The sequence below is a fragment of the Rhinoderma darwinii genome, chromosome 3 (genome assembly GCF_050947455.1).
Source record: "Rhinoderma darwinii isolate aRhiDar2 chromosome 3, aRhiDar2.hap1, whole genome shotgun sequence".
Classification (NCBI taxonomy): domain Eukaryota; kingdom Metazoa; phylum Chordata; class Amphibia; order Anura; family Rhinodermatidae; genus Rhinoderma; species Rhinoderma darwinii.
In genome coordinates this window covers 372,556,231-372,573,829 of record NC_134689.1, presented here as the reverse complement: position 1 = coordinate 372,573,829, position 17,599 = coordinate 372,556,231, and the positions used below count along the sequence as shown (strand labels likewise).

General features: G+C 45.2%; 1 protein-coding gene across 1 annotated transcript in view; it reads right to left on the bottom strand.

The window, feature by feature from the left end:
* Positions 1–14,113, bottom strand: part of LOC142748282 (zinc metalloproteinase-disintegrin-like crotastatin) — a 37,795-nt gene extending 23,682 nt beyond the window's left edge. Inside the window, exons 1-5 of the mRNA XM_075855382.1 lie at positions 14,020–14,113; positions 13,110–13,172; positions 6,076–6,147; positions 5,784–5,953; positions 5,573–5,654 (exon numbers count right to left, since the gene is read on the bottom strand). Of these exons, the coding sequence (XP_075711497.1) occupies positions 5,573–5,654; positions 5,784–5,953; positions 6,076–6,147; positions 13,110–13,172; positions 14,020–14,085 (453 nt within the window). The 5' untranslated portion in view covers positions 14,086–14,113. The remainder of the gene's footprint in view (positions 1–5,572; positions 5,655–5,783; positions 5,954–6,075; positions 6,148–13,109; positions 13,173–14,019) is intronic.
* Between the last annotated feature and the right edge of the window lie 3,486 nt (positions 14,114–17,599).

Below are 17,599 nucleotides of genomic sequence, written 5' to 3'. Positions count from 1 at the left end.
TCCCTTAAGGTGGAAAAAAAGAATCACAGCCATGTGAGCAGGCTAAAACCATTCGACCCAAACTGGTATCGGCAGAAGCCAAAGCATGGATTGGGTAAAACCTCGAAAAAGTATGTAACGAGGACCAGGTTGCGGCTTTACAGACCTGAGGGGCAGGAGCCTGATGCCGCACTGCCCAGGAGGCCCCAACTGCAATAGTAGTATTAGCAGTGACCTGGAAGGCAGGTCCCCTACCCTTTGCAGAGTAGGCCTTTTTAACAGCCAAACCTATCCAGCTAGCAATGGTGGCCTCTGAAGATGGGCCCTGCGATGGCCCTCAGGAACAACAAAAAGTGTGTCCGTCTTATGGATGGACTTTATAGCTGCAATGTAGACCTGAAGGGCTCTAACGACATCCAGGCAATGTGAGGCACGTTCTCGAGGATGTAAGGGTTTAGGACAAAATGAAGGAAGAACAATGTCCTCATTTAGATGAAAGGATAGAGGTGATCACCACAAGCTCAGAAACTCTACGGATAGAGGTTATCACCACAAGGTAAACTACCTTCCAGGATAATATCCTGAGAGAAACTTCCCGCAAAGGTTTGAGGGGTGCAGCGTGGAGAGTGTCAAGGACCAGGTTGAGTTTCCAAGGTTCCAGAGGAGACAGATAAGGAGGAGCACAATGTGCGACTCCCTGCAAAAAAGTCTTAATTGGAGTTCAGAAAGCCAAAATGCGTTAGAAAGCAAAGATAGGGCTGAAACCTGCCCCTCCAAACCAACTTGGAGGAAGGCCAGAATTTACAGGATGGAAAAAAAGGAGAGGGTGGAACTGATGGGATTCATACCACCTAAAATAAGCCAACTAAGTGCGATGGTAAATTCTTTGGAATTGAGCCTTCCGGTCCTTAATCTTGGTCTGAATGACCGGATCAGAGAAACCTTTGAACTTCAAAACCGCGGTTTCAACAGCCAAGCTGTCAAACGCAGCCGAGGTAAAGCAGAGTGGAACATTGGACCTTGGGAAAGGAGGTGGTGCCGCAGAGGAAGCGGCCACTAACAGGAGGATGAGACCGGCGTACCAAGCTCTGCGAGGCCAGTCCGGGGCCAACAGAATGACTGGGACTCCTGCGTCCCTGATCGTTTTCAGCACTCGAGGCAGTAGTGGAAGATAATAAAAGATATTTGAGGTAGAAGGACGACCAGGGGAGAACCAGGTGAGGTGAGATGCGAAGAGATCCACGTCCGGGAAACTCCACCGAATGCAAACGCAGTGAAAAATCTCTGGATGAAGAGACCATTCTCTGGGATCCAGGCATTCCCATGTCAGCTAATCCGCCTCCCAGTTGTCTACTGCTGGGATGTGCACTGCTGAGATTACTGGGACATTTTGTTCCGTCCAGCGAAGGATCTTGGCGGTTTCGTTCCATACAGTCTTGCTTCTTGTACCTCCCTAATGATTGAGGTACGTCACTGCTGTAGAGTTGTCTGACTGTATCCGCACTGGAACTCCACCATGGAGACGAGACATCCAGTGAGACAAGGCCAGGAAGATGGCCCTCAGCTCCAAGATGTTGATCAGGAGCTGAGCTTCTGGGTCTGACCAGGTGCCCTGGACTGTGAGGCAGCTGAAGACCACCGCCCAGCCGGACAAACTTGAATCCGTTGTGATGACTTGCCAGGAGAGAGTTGCGAAGGGCTTTCCCTGAGAGATGTTGGGGAAAGACATCAACCACAGCAGCTCTTTCTTGACTGAAGGGGACAGATGGATCGTCAGATCCTAGGAGTCCGGAGACTTGTCCCAGCGAGATAGAATTGCCAGCTGTAGAGATCGGGACTGAAATTGAGCAAATGGAACTGCCTCGAAGGTTAAGTCTATCGTCACCAAGACTTTCATGCAGAAGCGGATGGAGCAAGGAGTATTCCTACAGAGTACTGTCATGCCCTGTCTGAGAGTGGTGATTTTTTTCCCTGGGTAAGAATACCTTGGCTGCCTGTGTATCCAGGACTATCCCTAGAAACTACTTTCTCTGAGAAGGAGTGGGGGATGACGTGGCGCTGTTGATCGACCATCCGAATCTGCAAAGGCAATCCAGTGTAATGTTGAGGCTGTCCAAGTCTTCCTGTTTGGAATGTACCAGAAAGTCGTCCAATTATGGGATAACCGCTATTCCCCTGGATCCGATAAGAGCCATGGGCGCCGCCATGATCTTGGAAGCGTGGCCAGTCGGAAGGGGAGGGCCACAAACTGGAAATGCTCGGAACCTACTGCTAAGCGCAGGAAGCGCTCATGTAGTTGAGCAATGGGAACATGAAGATAAGCATCCTTGATGTCTATTGAGGACAATAATCCCTAGACCTCCAAGGAAGCGACCACCGATCGAAGGGACTCCATGCAAAAACTTTGAATCTTCAGATATCAATTGAGATCCAAAATGGGTCGAAGAGATCCATCTTTCTTTTGTACTGTGAAAAGGTTTATATAAAACACTTTGGACAGTTCTAGAGTTGGTACTGGGACAACTACTCCTTGATGGGAGAGGTTTTGAATGGCTTGAGAAAAAGCTTGGGCCCTGGAGGAATTGATAAAAATAACCGCCCAGGAGGGCAAGAAGAAAACTCTATTTTGTAGCATGTCAACACAACCTCCTGCACCTAGGTGTCTTCGATGTTTGTGAGTCATGTCTCCTGGAAGGGGAGCAGCTGTCCCCCCACCCGAGGTAGCAGCTCGGGTGAGGGCAAATTTTCAGGCTGTGGAAGCCCGCTGTGCCGGAGCAGGTCTGTTGCGGGGCTGCCAGGAGTTTCTAGACCAGAAGGAAGGTCTCTGCACTCGGAAGGGATGGGAGTCTCTTGAGTTCTGCCTCTGACATGGGGCCGAGTACCGAAATTAACGAAACCATCTTGTCTTCTGACTGAGGGAATTGGGCATAGTCTTTGACGACGTTGTGGAAGATAAAGTGCTCCTTCCTCCTGTAGCCTCAGAAATTAGTTGGACCAGGTTAGGTCCATAAAGGAGATCCTGGGCAAATTGAAGGGTTAAAACCTTCTTCCTAGAGACACTGTCAGTAGCCCAGTTCCTAGTCCAAGTGGCCCTGCGTACAGCTACCGCATTAGCCATGGCCTTTGCTGACCTATGGGCAGCTTGGACAGAGATGTCACAGATATATTTAGACATCTGCAAAAGCTGTGCAGCTAGCAGGGAAGTATAGACTTGAGTGTCCCCTGAATCAATTACGTCCTGTAGTCGAGTACTTCAATACTAGCCAAGCTAACCCAATATGCTGCAAAAAAAGCCTGTCTGAAGCTGCGGCCGCTCTGAAAGTGGCTCTTGCCATAGACTCCACTTTGGCATCAACAGGATCCTTTAAAGTGGAAGCATCTGCAACCAGTAAGGTAGTATTTTCATAAAGCTGGGCCATGGGAGCATCTACCTTGGGGTGAGCTGACCATTTGGCAATACACTCATCAGAGAAAGGAAACATAGTCCGCACTCTTGGACACGTGCATAGACCGGTCAGGATGTTTCCACGCATCAGAAAACAATTTGTCAAAACCCTTATGATCTGGAAAGACCAAAGGGGGTCACGAGTGGCGATGCAATAATGACTCATTTTCAGGGGATTCAGCAGGATCATCCGCAATCTAAAGTATATCTCTCACTGCCTGAATGAGATCCTTCACAGCAGGAAGAGTAGATTTGCTTCTATTACACACAAACTCAGAATCGGAGGGAGACGTCTCTTGAAGAAGCTTGTTCAGATATATCTCTCGAATGAAAATAATGAACGATGCATGCAGTATTTTTATCCAAAGAGCATTTCAGAGGAAGAATGATATCTCCTTGATTTCCTGGCCCGCTTGCGGGATGCACTGGGAGAACTAGAACGAGTGCAATCCAGGGAAGAATGTCTGGGGGCCTGAATGGACAGTGGTGCCTGAGAGGGGTCAGACAGTTGGGACGCTAACTGCTGAGGAAGGCGTTGTAAGGCATTAGTCGTGGCCTGAGAGAGGCGGGTGAGATTATCTACCGCCTGGGTGAGGGAAGCTGTTTATTGGGGGGTAATATGCTCACTAACTGTGAGAGCTGGGGAATCCTGGGGTGGTTTTGGCAGGGGGCTTTGAACACAAACTGGGTCAGCCTGCCCGCATGGAAACTTAGTACTGCACCGTGTACACGTAAATTGCGTTACAATGGCGGGGGTGAGGGGGGGTTGGCGTCTTATGAGCTTTACCTTTTGAAGACATATTATGAGCCTTTTGCAAAAAAACACTATAGCCAACGTCCATCCTAACAGACCCCCTAGGTTTTGTGTGCCCTGTGAAGCAGGAATATTTCCAGCGCTGTATGACTTCTGTACACCGCTCAGTCTACTATGGTGTTCACTGGCAGTGATAGAGAGAAGCGTCTGAGGAGAACAGAATAACACCTTCCCTCCAGCCAAAAACACATGCCACGCTGGTTGGACAGGGCAGGCATGTGACTCAGGTCCCGCCTGGTGACCAATCAGAACGTGAAAACGGCATGGGAAAACGGTGGGACGGGGAGGAGAGTAAGTGGGAGTGTGAGGGGGCGTGGCCAGCTTGCAGCCTAGCAGAGAACCAAAGCCGGGGCCAAAATTAATAACGCCACCGGCAGAACGCCGCGGCTTGTAGTAAAAAATAGAAGATAATGCTGAAAACATGTCTGAAAGCACATAAATGTTAAAAAACCCATTAGTACGGACACAACACCTCAGAATAAAAAAAAACTCCTCTATGTATAATGCTGCTAAGCCCGCTGACAAAGTCTGAATGCTCCACCACAACAGCAGCTCCCTATGGCGGGGGGAAGGATGACTTACCTGTCAGTCGTCTTCAGGCACAGCCTGTCACCCCTTCAGAAAACGCATAAACGTAGTGCGGCTGTCCTGCATCCTTAACTGCCATTGCGGTAATAATAGGGGACTGGGTGACCAAGGCAGGAAACTTCCACCAGGGAGATGGGCATCCACTGAGGTGGGAGTAGCATCCGCCAAAGTTGCGGGCATCCACTGAAACTGTAGAAAATTCCTTCCGCCCAGCGCCCGCAGGGGAGTCACCAAGTGGAACACACTAGGGACTCGCACCCTGCACCTGAAAAATAAATAAAAATAAAATCTAGCAGAATTGCCTGCAAACAGGACATGTCTGCCTCCTACAGAGGCAGACTGAGCTCTCAGCAGAGGGTATAGTCCACAGGGCGGAGCCACACATTTTTTATATTTACCTAGTGTCAGCCTCCTAGTGACAGCGACCTATACCCATGGTACTACTGTGTCCCCCAATGAATACTTTAACAAGAAAATTAATTTTGCAAGGACATGCTGTGGGTCTGGCTTCTCTCACCCTAGCAATCAGCTGTTATTGCCAGGGAAGCTGCGGCCATTCAAACATTTCCCCTTCAGCAATAAATGTCAGTCTGTGTAATGCAAGGACACGCCAAGTTCGCCAGAGCACATAGTTCTGACACATCGCGGGGGTCCTAAGCGGGCCTAATAGGGCATATGGACAGGGATTATTCTGATAGGACAAAACCTTTAAGGTGCTGCTTAAACTGTGCTTACACTGAACTTACCTGGTTAATTCCAGAAGACAAATCATCACACATCACAGACAAACCTGCATATCCAACTGTGTTACCACTGAAGTCAACATGCCTGGAAGAAAAAGACTGATCCCTTAATATCATGAGAATCAGTTCACACCAGACAAAAACACAATGGAAATTATGTAATCAGTCAGAATCCGGGCATCGTGGATATTAGTCCTGGTGGCTGGAGGCTTACGTGATAAACTGGGCATTGTCATGAGGCTTCCTGGGCAGCAGGGTCTGAATCCTCCAATTAGAGAATCTATCTAGGAGCTTGTCAACATCGGGGACCACCTCTATCTGATCTCCAGAGTCCCAAATTTCAATCCCAATGAGGGCAACAAAAATATTGATGTTTTTATAAACCTGTGTAAGGAAGAAGAGATAAGTCTGGATAATACCAGCAATGAAGAAAAGCTGCCAATACAGTCCAGATGAAGTTATTCTAGTATCTCCAGTAGTAGTGTATCTGTTACCAGCAGTCTTACCTTATTCACAAAATTCGTCAGTCCAAACAGTCGCTGTTTAACACTTTGTATATTGCGGTCATATTTATTGTACTGGAAGAATTAAGAGTTTTTGACATGTGAGAACAGTTGTACAATCACTGTCTGACTTACAGATCACTGATATTTATGTGAACACATCTCGGGTTATACTCAGGGGCGTACATAGAATGGGCCCCACACCCAAAAGGGGGGAAAAAATGTATAGCAAATAAAACTGGACATAGTGTATGTGTATGAGTTTATACAATATATATATATATATATATATATATATATATATATATATATATATAAAATCTCAAAAAAATGAAATCCAAAAAAATGAAGAGGCAGCACTCCAAGGAACTTGGTGAAAAAGTGGTGTGTTTATTCACCCCAGGATTTCATTAACAAGGGTTCCTAGCCTCAACCTAGGAGGCCTGCACCCACTGCTGTTGCTGTGCTGCTTTACTCTTTTTCTCTTTATATATATATATATATATATATGTATATATATATATATATATATATATATATATATATATATATATATATATATATATATAAATATATATGAAGTCTGTAATAATTTATTTATTTTAATTTTTTCATTTTTAGGGTATGCTGGCTTCATATAGTGATACAGCTCATTAGTAAAATTCTAGATTCCTGCAGCCACCACCAAGAGGAGCTCACTGTATATAGATTTATACAGCTACCATTGAACATATTTGGAGCTGTCTAAATCTATATGTAGTGAGGTTCCCTAGTGGCAGCTACATGTAAACTCAATTTTATCCTCTATATAACTCAATGGGACTGTGAAGGGAAGCAGCAGGAGATGGTTCAGAGCTGGTTCCCGTCTCCCTATGACACACCACTTGTTATAGTTGTCATTAGTTTCACTTCTATCTGTCAAACGTTAATCTTTTAAACATTTAGGGCATGACCAGACGTGGTGTATTTCTGCGGACATTCTCCGCATCAATGCCGCACATAATCTGCGTTGCAGATTCTGTTGCGGCTTTGCCTAAAATGGGCATTAAATTGATGCGGATTAGCCGTTGCGTATTAAGGTGAAAGTACTTCCCTTCTCTCTATCAGTGCAGGATAGAGAGAAGGGACAGCCCTTTCCCTAGTAAAAGAAATTCATACTTACTCGGCCGTTGTCTCGGTGACGCGTCCTTCTTTCAACATCCAGCCCGACCTCCCTGGATGACGCGGCAGTCCATGTGACCGCTGCAGCCTGTGATTGGCCTGTGATTGGCTGCAGCCGTCACTTAGACTGAAACGTCATCATGGGAGGCAGGACTGGAGGAAGAAGCAGGGAGTTCTCGCAAAGTAGGAACTTCTATTTTTTTTACAGGTTGATCTATATTGTGATCGGAAGTCACTGTCCAGGGTGCTGAAACAGTTACTGCCGATCGTTTAACTCTTTCAGCACCCTGGACAGTGACTATCTCCTAACGTCGCCTAGCAACGCTCCCGTAATTACGAGTGCACACACGTAGTCACCCGTAATTACGGGAGCCCCATTGACTTCTATGGGCCTGCCAGTGCCGTAATAACGGCCTGTGATTACGGGCGTTTTTACGTTAGTGTGCATGGGGCCTCAGTCTGGCTGTAGACCTAGAAATACATAGGTCCAGCCAGAATGAAGAAATATCATGTTTGTAAAACCAATACGCTACGCAACACACATAACATCTGCAGACTTCATTGCGGAATTTTGACTCTCCATTGAAGTCAATGGAGAAATTCCGCAATGAGTCCGCAACAAGTCCGCTACACGTCCGCAAAAGCCAGTGTATGCTGCGGACACCAAATTCCGCACCGCAGCCTATGGTCCGCATCGGAATTTTCCGCAACGTGTGCATGAACCTAACTAAAAAGCTGTGGAAAGCAATGGAGAAACGTGTACGCTGCGGATTTCCGCAGCGGACTGTCCGCAGCGGAATTCCAGAGCAATTCCGCCACGTCTGGCCATGCCCGAAGACAACTGCGATCGATATGTAGCTAAGATTTCCACAAAAGGGGCACATTTAGTATTAACAGAACTTTTTGCCAACTTTGTAGCTTGAGGTTGGTAAAAACAATAACAAAATCAGTGAATGGTTGTGTCCATCTGTAGTTATGGCTAAAGATTTGGGAACCAATTTGTAAACTACAAATTAAATCATTCATTGATAATAATAACTACAATAATAATAATAATAATAACAATAATAATCATCATATACCAGCAATGATCTCTTCCCGCTTTGGCCACTTTTGACCTTCCTGACAGAGCCTCATTTTTCATGTTTCATTTTATGTGGTAATAACTTTGGAATACTTTTGCCTATCCAAGCGATTCTGAGATTGTTTTCTCGTGACACATTGGACTTTATGTTACTAGCAAAATTTGCTCAGTACATTTAGTATTTAATTGTGAAAAACACAAAAATTTAGTGAAAAATTGCATAAATTTGCATTTTTCTCAATTTAAATGTACCTGCTTGTAAGTTAGGCAGTTATACCACATACAATTGTTGATAATTAACATCCCCCATATGTCTACTTTAGATTGGCATCGTTTTTTGAACATCCTTTTATTTTTCTAGTACTTTACAAGGCTTAGAACTTTAGCAGCAATTTCTCACATTTTGAAGAACATTTCAAAAGGCTATTTTTTTAAGGGACCAGTTCAGTTGTGAAGTGGCTTTTAGGGCCTTATATATTAGAAACCCCCAAAAAGTCACCCCCATTTTAAAAACGTCACCCCTCAAAGTATTCAAAACAGCATTTAGAAAGTTTCTTAACCCTTTAGACGTTTCACAGGAATTAAAGCAAAGTAGAGGTGAAATTTACAAATGTCATTTTTTTGTTGTTGCAGAAATTCATTTTTAATCCATTTTTTTTTTGTAACACAAAGTTTTACCAGAGAAACACAACTCAAAATTTATTGCCCAGGTTCTGCAGTTTTAGGAAATATCCCACATGTGGCCCTAGTGTGCTTATAGACTGAAGCACCGGCCTCCGAAGCAAAGGAGCACCAAGTGGATTTTGGGCCTCCTTTTTATTACAATATATTTTAGGCACCATGTCAGGTTTGAAGGGCTCTTGAGGTGTAAAAACAGTGGAAATCCTCCAAATGTTACCACATTCGCAAAACTACACCCCTCACGGAAATTATCTAGTATACCCCACATGTTTTTTGCAGAAATTATTGGAATTATGCCGTGAAAATGAAAATCTACATTCTTTCAAAGAAAATTTAGGTTTAGTTAATTTTTTCTCATTTCCACAAGGACTAAAGGAGAAAAAGCACTGCAAAATTTGTAAAGCAATTTCTCCCGAGTAATACAATACCCCACATGTGGTCATAAATGGCTGTTTGGACACACAGCAGGGCTTAGAAGGGAAAGAGTGCGATTTGGCTTTTGGAGCTTAAATTTAGCAGGAATGTCGCATTTGCAAAGCACCTGAGAAAATACTCAAAAGGTGACTCCATTTAGGAACTACACCCCTTGAGGAATTCATCTAGGGGTGTAGTGAGCATTTTGACCCCACAGGTGTTTTATAGATTTTATTAAAATTGGGCAGTGAAAATAAAAGTATATATTTTTTTTCCAATAAGACGTAGCTTTAGCTCAAAATTTTTCATTTTCTCAACAAATAAAAGAAAAAAAGAACCCCAACATTTGTAAAGCAACTTCTCTGGAGTACGGAAATACCCCATATGTGGTCATAAACTGCTGTTTGGGCACACGGCAGGGATCCGAAGGGAGGGAGTGCCATTTGGCTTTTGGAGCACAGATTTTGCTAGATTGGTTTCTTGACACCATGTCGCTTTGCAAAGCCCCTAATGTACCAGTACAGTGGAAACTGCCCAAAAGTGACTCCATTTGGGATACTACACCCCTTGAGGAATTAATCTAGGGTTGTAGTGATCATTTTGACCCCACAAGTGTTTCATAGATTTTATTAAAATTGGGCAGTGAAAATAAAAATATATTTTTTTTTCCAATAAGACATAGCTTTAGCTCAAAATTTCTTATTTTCTCAAAAAACAAAAGGAGAAAAAGAACCCCATAATTTGTAACGCAATTTCTCCCGAGTACGGCAACACCCTATATGTGGTCATAAACTGCTGTTTGGGCACGGGATCAGAAGGGAAGGAGTGACATTTGGCTTTTGGAGTGCAGATTTTGCTGGATTGGTTTCTGGTCGCTGAGTCGCATTTGCAAAGCCCCTGTGGGACCAAAACAGTGGAAACCCCTCAGAAGTGACCCCATTTTGGAATCTACAACCCTCAAGGTATTAACCTAGTCGTGTAGTGAACATTTTAACCCCGCAGGTGCTTTGCAAAAATTAGTGTGCACTCGATGTTGCAGAGTGAGATTGTGAAATAATAAAAGAAAACCCTGAGAAGTGACCCCATTTTGGAAACGACACCACTCAAGGCATTTATTAAGGGGTGTAGTGAGCATTTTCACCTTACAGGACTTTTCCTTAAATGATTGCGCTGCGGATGGTGCAAAGTAAAAATTTCCATTTTTCCCCAAATATGTCGTGCCCAGCTTATGCCACTGAAGACACAGACCCCAAAAATTGTTAAAAAGGTCCTCCGGGGTATGGCGATGCCGTATATGTGGAAGTAAACGTCTGTTTTGGCACGCTGCAGGGCTCAGAAGGGAGAAAGCGTCATTTGGCTTTTGAAATCGAATGGGTATAGATTTCCCTTGGTAGTAGTTTTGTTTGGAGTTTTACTGGTATTTCAGTTTATAATGTGGGGGCATATGCAAGCCGGGCAGAGTACATCAGGGGCATAGTCAGGTGGTATAATAATGGAGTAAAAAAAAACAATAAAATAATCCATAGATGTGTGTTACGCTGTGAAGAAATCTTTCTGCACAGGCCGGTGTCACACTGATATATGGCGTCCTTTCTTATGCCCCTTTTGGTCCACACTTCGCACCTTTGCAGTTTGGGGAATTTTGCTGGGAAGTGTTGTCCTGGTATAATACGGGCACCCTCGCTTCCAGCAGATATGTTTGGGTCCTCCCCTTCCTGGTTCCCTAATTTTAGTGCCTCGATAAATCGCCTCTTGAAACAGAGGAAATGTTCCCCTCGGACCTGCACAACCGCATATTTTTATTTCCTGACTTATTGGAGCCTTAACTAATTTTATTTTTTCATAGACGTAGTGGTATGAGGGCTGTTTTTTGCTTGACAAGTTGTAGTTATTATTGGTAGCATTTTGGGGTACATGCAACTTTTTGATCACTTTTTATCCTATTTTTTGGGAGGCTAGGTGACCAAAAAACTGCAATTCTAGTTTTTTTTATACAGCGTTAACCATGCGTTATAAATTACATGTTAACTTTATTCTGCGGGTGAGTACGATACCAAATTTATAGCAGTTTTTCATGTTTTACAACTTGTTGCACAATAAAATTACTTTTGTAAAAAGAATGTATTTTTTCTGTCGCCAAGTTGTGAGAACCATAACGTTTTAATTCTTTCGTCGACGGAGCTGTATGAGGGCTTGTGTTTTGCAAGTCGAGCTATAGTTTTTATAGGTACCATTTCTGGATACATGCGACTTTTTGATCACTTTTTATTTAAATTTTTGTGGGGCAAAGTGACAAAAAAACAGAAATACTGGCATTGTTTTTTACGGGTTTTTTCTACGCTGTTCACCGCGTGGAATAAATAACATACAGCTGACATCCACCCCTGATGACGTCGGCTCATCTTCTGAGCCGGCATCATCTTGCCGAGGGCTACGGAAGCCTTTTAGGCCCTGCCTCCGGGCGGGGGCTGGGAGTTTTCCATGCTAGGCAGACCGGGAAGCCACTATTAGGCCTCCGGTTGCCATTGCAGCCACCGACACACTGGCGATTTCATTGCTGGGGTATCGATGAGCTGCAAACACCTTAAATGCAGCGATCGCTTTTGACCACTGCATTTAAGTGGTTAATGGCGGGGATCAAAGCTAACTTCAGTCCCCGCCATTACATCAGGGTGTCAGCTGTAAGGCTGGGTTCACACTACCTATTTTCAGACGTAAACGAGGCGTATTATGCCTCATTTTACGTCTGAAAATAAGGCTACAATACGTCGGCAAACATCTGCCCATTCATTTGAATGGGTTTGCCGACGTATTGTGCAGACAACCTGTCATTTACGCGTCGTCGTTTGACAGCTGTCAAACGACGACGCGTAAAAATACAGCCTCGGCAAAAGAAGTGCAGGACACTTATATACATTATATGCAGGACACTTCTTTCAGACGTAATTTGAGCCGTTCTTCATTGAACTCAATGAAGCACAGCTCAAAATTTACGGCTGTCAGAGAAGCCTCGCAAAATGCGAGGAGGAGCATTTACGTCTGAAACGAGGCAGCTGTTTTCTCCTGAAAACAGTCTGTCTTTTCAGACGTAAATGCCTGCTATCGTGTGCACATACCCTTAGATACAGCTGACATCCGGGGATGATGGCACCGACTCAGCTTCTGAGCCGGTGCCATGCATTTGTCGTAAGTATACAACATTTTGCAGGAAGCACTGGCTTTCCATGACGTATACTTACGAAAAATGTCGGGAAGGGGTTAAAAACGACAAAGTAAGGTCAGCTGAGCCATCTAAGAATTTATAACTCTCAATATCCATATCAGACAACCCTCTATACCATTCAGGCACTGTAATATTTCAGAGTCGATACAGAAGTGGTGGATGGTGTACAATAGCGACCACTAGTGGTAGAAACTACAATAGTCTTGAAAAAAAAATCTTTTGAAGAAATTCAACTTTACTAAATATCAATACATAACAGTATCCACAGCTCTATCATACAGTGTACTGCTGACAGGAGGAACAGAAGTAGCAGGGTCATGTCCAGATTTACATCCGTCAGGGCAGCTATAACATTTCACTTCTGGTGGTTAGAGACTTTGTCATCCTATATTGTTGGAGATATGTGCTGAAATCTAATGGGTATAGATGACATACAGAAGAATATTTCTATCATCCATGTAACATATCACTTACCATACTCTGATCAGCCACCATCAAGAAGTCAATGTATTTTTTGGTTTTCCACAGATTGTCCTTCTGAAATAGTTGAAAATAATGTAAAACTTAATTTAGGGTAGGAACACACACAGCGTAATGACTTCGGATTTTCCGCAACAGATTTCATTTCAGAAAATCTGCAGCGTATTATAGTAGCAGAAACACACCACGGAAAAAAATAGTCTGAGAAACTGTTCAGAAATTAACCTGCGGTGCGTATTTTTATTCAGCAGCATGTCAATTTATGCTGCGGAATCACCGACACTCTGTTGCAGGTTTTCCCCATTTTTGCGGCAGAAAAGCTGCGATTTCCACCACAAAAATCGCAATAAAAATAAGAATCCGTTTAGTAAATACCTATCAGTAATTTACAGGGGATCTGTCACCAATATGTCCCCTATGAAATAACACTGCGGAGTGCACAGGTCCATTAAACTATACCAGTTATATAACACATATGCAGCTCTACCTGTTGTGTGATTGGCGGAGTAGAAGGAGGACTCTTCTCAGCCTGGGACTGCTGTAGGTCTAAGCTGAATACAGTATGTGGGGGGGGGGGGGGGGTAAGTTATCCAGAACATAATTGTCTACACAGGCTTTCGGAGAACACGGAAGAATATCTCCGCTATTAGTATGGCTCACAGGATCTGCTCATTCCCCTATGTTTAATCCATTAGCAAAAAAATTGTGACAGGTCCCCTTTAAATTTCTGTAATTCGATAGAGGAAAAATCAGGTGATGCCGCATTGGGTTTGTTTTATGGTGTTTTTCCTGCTGAAATCCTAAAACTCAGTTCACACTGACGTTTCCCTGTATGTTATTCTGTTCTATTGTTTTTGCAGAAAACTATAGTGAAAAGTTTAGGATTGATAGCCTTGGGTAGTACCATGAATTTGATCTGTTCTGAGTGAAGAGCTCCGACCCGTAGTGTCAACGGCTCTGTGATGAGCATGATCGGATCAAGCAATGGTAGACCATTCACAGAGGCAACTGCCAGGGGTCTCTCCAGACGGACTGTGGGTAGTCGAAACCGATCCACTAGATCCTGCTGGATAAAATTAGCAGCCGCTCCAGAGTCAAGATAGGCGGAGGAAAGATGTGATGTCTCTCTGGTGATGATGGCCACAGGAATCGATAATCTGGAAGAGGTTTTAACGTTTGGAGACGTTCCACCTAGAGTTGCCTCTCCAATCAACCCTAGGTACTGGAGTTTCCCGATTTCTGTGGGCATTGGCGCACAAAATGACCCTTGAGGCCACAATACATACAAAGTCCAGAGGAGCGTCTGCGCTGCTTCTCCTGTTCAGATAACCGGACTCTGTCTACCTGCATGGGTTCTTCAGGTAGCGCACTAGGAGTGGACAATAGTGGTCTCTGGACAGAGGGTGCTGGTCTGTGGACCCAGCTCTCCTGACGAACCTCTTGAGAGCGCTCCCGGATTCTCATATCAACCCGGGGAGCTAACAGGATGAGGGCATCCAAGGTAGAAGGAAGGTCGCAGGCTGCCAGTTCGTCCTTGATGTGAGAGGACAGTCCCTGCCAGAAGGTCGCCACCAGTGCCTCATTGTTCCATGCCAGCTCGGCTGCTAGGGTATGGAAGGAGATAGCATACTCCCCTACTGTGGAGCCTTCTTGCTTGAGGGTCAACAGAGTGGCTGCAGCAGAGGATGTTCGACCCGGCTCCTCGAACACGGCACGAAAGGACTGCAGGAAAAAAGGCTAGGTCCGCGGATACAGGTCCTTGTTGCTCCAAGATTGGGTTCGCCCATGCGAGGGCCTTGCCAGCGAGGAACGAGATAATGAATGCCACTTTGGCCTCCTCGGAGGGGAAGAGATGAGGCCGTAGCCTAAAATGCACCGTGCATTGATTGAGAAATCCTCTACATGCTCTGGGGTCACCGTCGTAGCGAGGAGGAAGAGGCAGAGGAACTGTGGATCCGGAACAAACAGGGGAAGCAACAGGCAGTGGCACAGCAACAACTTCAGGAGGAAGAACCGGAGGTAGAACAGCGAGAAGATCCAGGCGGACCAGGATAGAATTCACCGCCTCAAGAAGTTGATCCTGATGTGTGCGTAGGTCCTGCATCTCTGTCTGAATCTTCTGGACTGCGGTCTTGGGCTGGCCAGCGGGTTCCATGGCCTGAGCGTACTGTCACGGACACAGGGTATGTGGACCCACTAGGCCGCTCCGCCGTAGCGGGGAGGCAGCTGACCAGGTCACAGTCTATACGAAAGTCAATGGCAGACATTAACGCTTGGGTACCTGAAATAGTCCGGACGATGGCTGTGGCCTCAGCACAGATGTAGGCTGGTGCGGCAGGTCGCGCCAGACGTGGCGGGCAGTATCCGATGAAGTAGAAGACACTGGACGTGGCAGAAGACACTGGACGTGGCAGACGACACTTGACGTGGCAGAAGACACTTGACGTGGCAGAAGACACTGAACGTGGCAGAAGATACTGGACGTGGCAGAAGACACTGAACGGGGCAGAAGACACTGGACGTGGCAGAAGACACTGGACGTGGCAGAAGACACTTCTCCAACGCAGGTAGGCACCGGAGCTAGAACAATACGGAAAACAGGAACGGGTAACAGGGCACAGGTAACAGCTGGAACGGGAAACACAAATGGACCATTTGCGAGACAGACTGGGATAGACTAACAACGCTCAGGCAAGGATCAGAAGACCTGGGGCCTTCTTATAGACCAGGAAATCAGGGCCACAGCAGGACGGAGCGGAAGTGAGCGCTGGCGTCTCCTGGGAAGGAGACAGGGACCAGCTCTCACGGATCCATGGCTGCCGGCGTCGGGGGGTGAGTAAACCCGACGGCCCGCGGCCATGGACGTTACACCCCTGCTCACAGGGTTGCCACATATGGTCTAGCACCTGAAGCTTACAACCACTATTAACCCCTTTCTGACATTTGACCTATGGCTACGTCATAGCCGGGTAGGGGAAGTATGGAGTGGGCTCATGGAGTAAGCCCGCTTCATACAATGCGGGTGTCGGCTGTATGTTAAAACTGACACTTTACAGTAATGAGTGGGATCCTTCTCTTGTGCGTTCACGCTCATTTAACCCGTTTAATGCGGAAGTCAATAGCGACCGTGGCATTTAAATCATTAGAAAGAGGGGGCAATGCAATCGTGGGGTGGCGATGGTTGCTATGGCAGCCCGTTGGCCGAATGGAGGCCCCCACGTCTGCCATCTTTGTGCTCCTATTAAGCCTTTAACCCCTTCAGGACTGAGCCTGTTTTGGCCTTGTGGACGAGATTGTTTTCTCGTGACATATTGTACTGTATGTTAGTGGAAAAATGTGATCAATAAATTCAGTATTTGTTTGTGAAAATCACCAAACTTTAGACAAAATTTGCAAAAATTTGCATTTTTCTAAATTTAAATGCATCTACCATAAGTCACCCAATTTTAAAAACTGCACCCCTCAAAGTATTCAATACAGCATTTAGAAAGTTTCTTAACCCTTTAGGTGTTTCACAGGAATTAAAGCAAAGTAGAAGGGAAATTTACAAATTTATTTTTATTGTCGGAAAATCCATTTTAATCCATTTTTTTCTGCAACACAAAAGGTTTTACCAGAGAAACGCAACTCAATATTTATTGCCCAGATTCTGCAGTTTTTAGAAATATCCCACATGTGGCCCTAAAGTGGTAATGGACTGGAGCACTGGCCTCAGAAGCAAAGGCGCATCTAGAGGATTTTAAAGGGAATGTGTTGCCAGAAAAACATGTTTTTTTTTTTTTAAATTAAACATTTAGTGTGTGGGTGATTAAACATTGTTCAATTTTTTTTTATTTTTTTCACGAGTCAGGAAATATTATAAATTAATTCTAATTTATAATATTTTCCATTTCTGGTCACTAGATGGAGCTATTCCCAAAATTGCAGCATTGCAAAATTGGGTAAAAAGCCCTCGCTCTAGTGAGCTCTCAGCATCCCCCCCCCTCCTTTATCCTGGCTAGTGCCGGGATAAACGAGGGGTTTAAACGGTGTAACCTCCTACACTGTGTGTCGCCATTTTTTGAGCTAACACACAGTGTAGTAGGTTTACATCCAGTAGTAAACACACACAAACACGAACATACATTGAAATCTCTTACCTGCTCCTGCCGCCGCGGCTCCCTCCGGCCCGTCCGCTCCGTCTGCTGCCGCTGGTCCAAGTGCACAAGTCCGGAAGCCGCGACCGGAAGTAGTAATATTACTGTCCGGCCGCGACTTCCGGTCCACAGGAAAATGGCGCCGGACGGCGCCAATTTCAAATTGGACTGTGTGGGAGCGGCGCATGCGCAGTTCCCACACAGACGGCGTACACAGAAGTGGATGGGACGGGAGCCGTTCGCAGTCCCTATGGGACTGTGGCTGCCGTATTCCATGTCTGTATGTGTCGTTAATCGACACATACAGAAATGGAACAAAAAATGGCAGCCCCATAGGGAAGAAAAAGT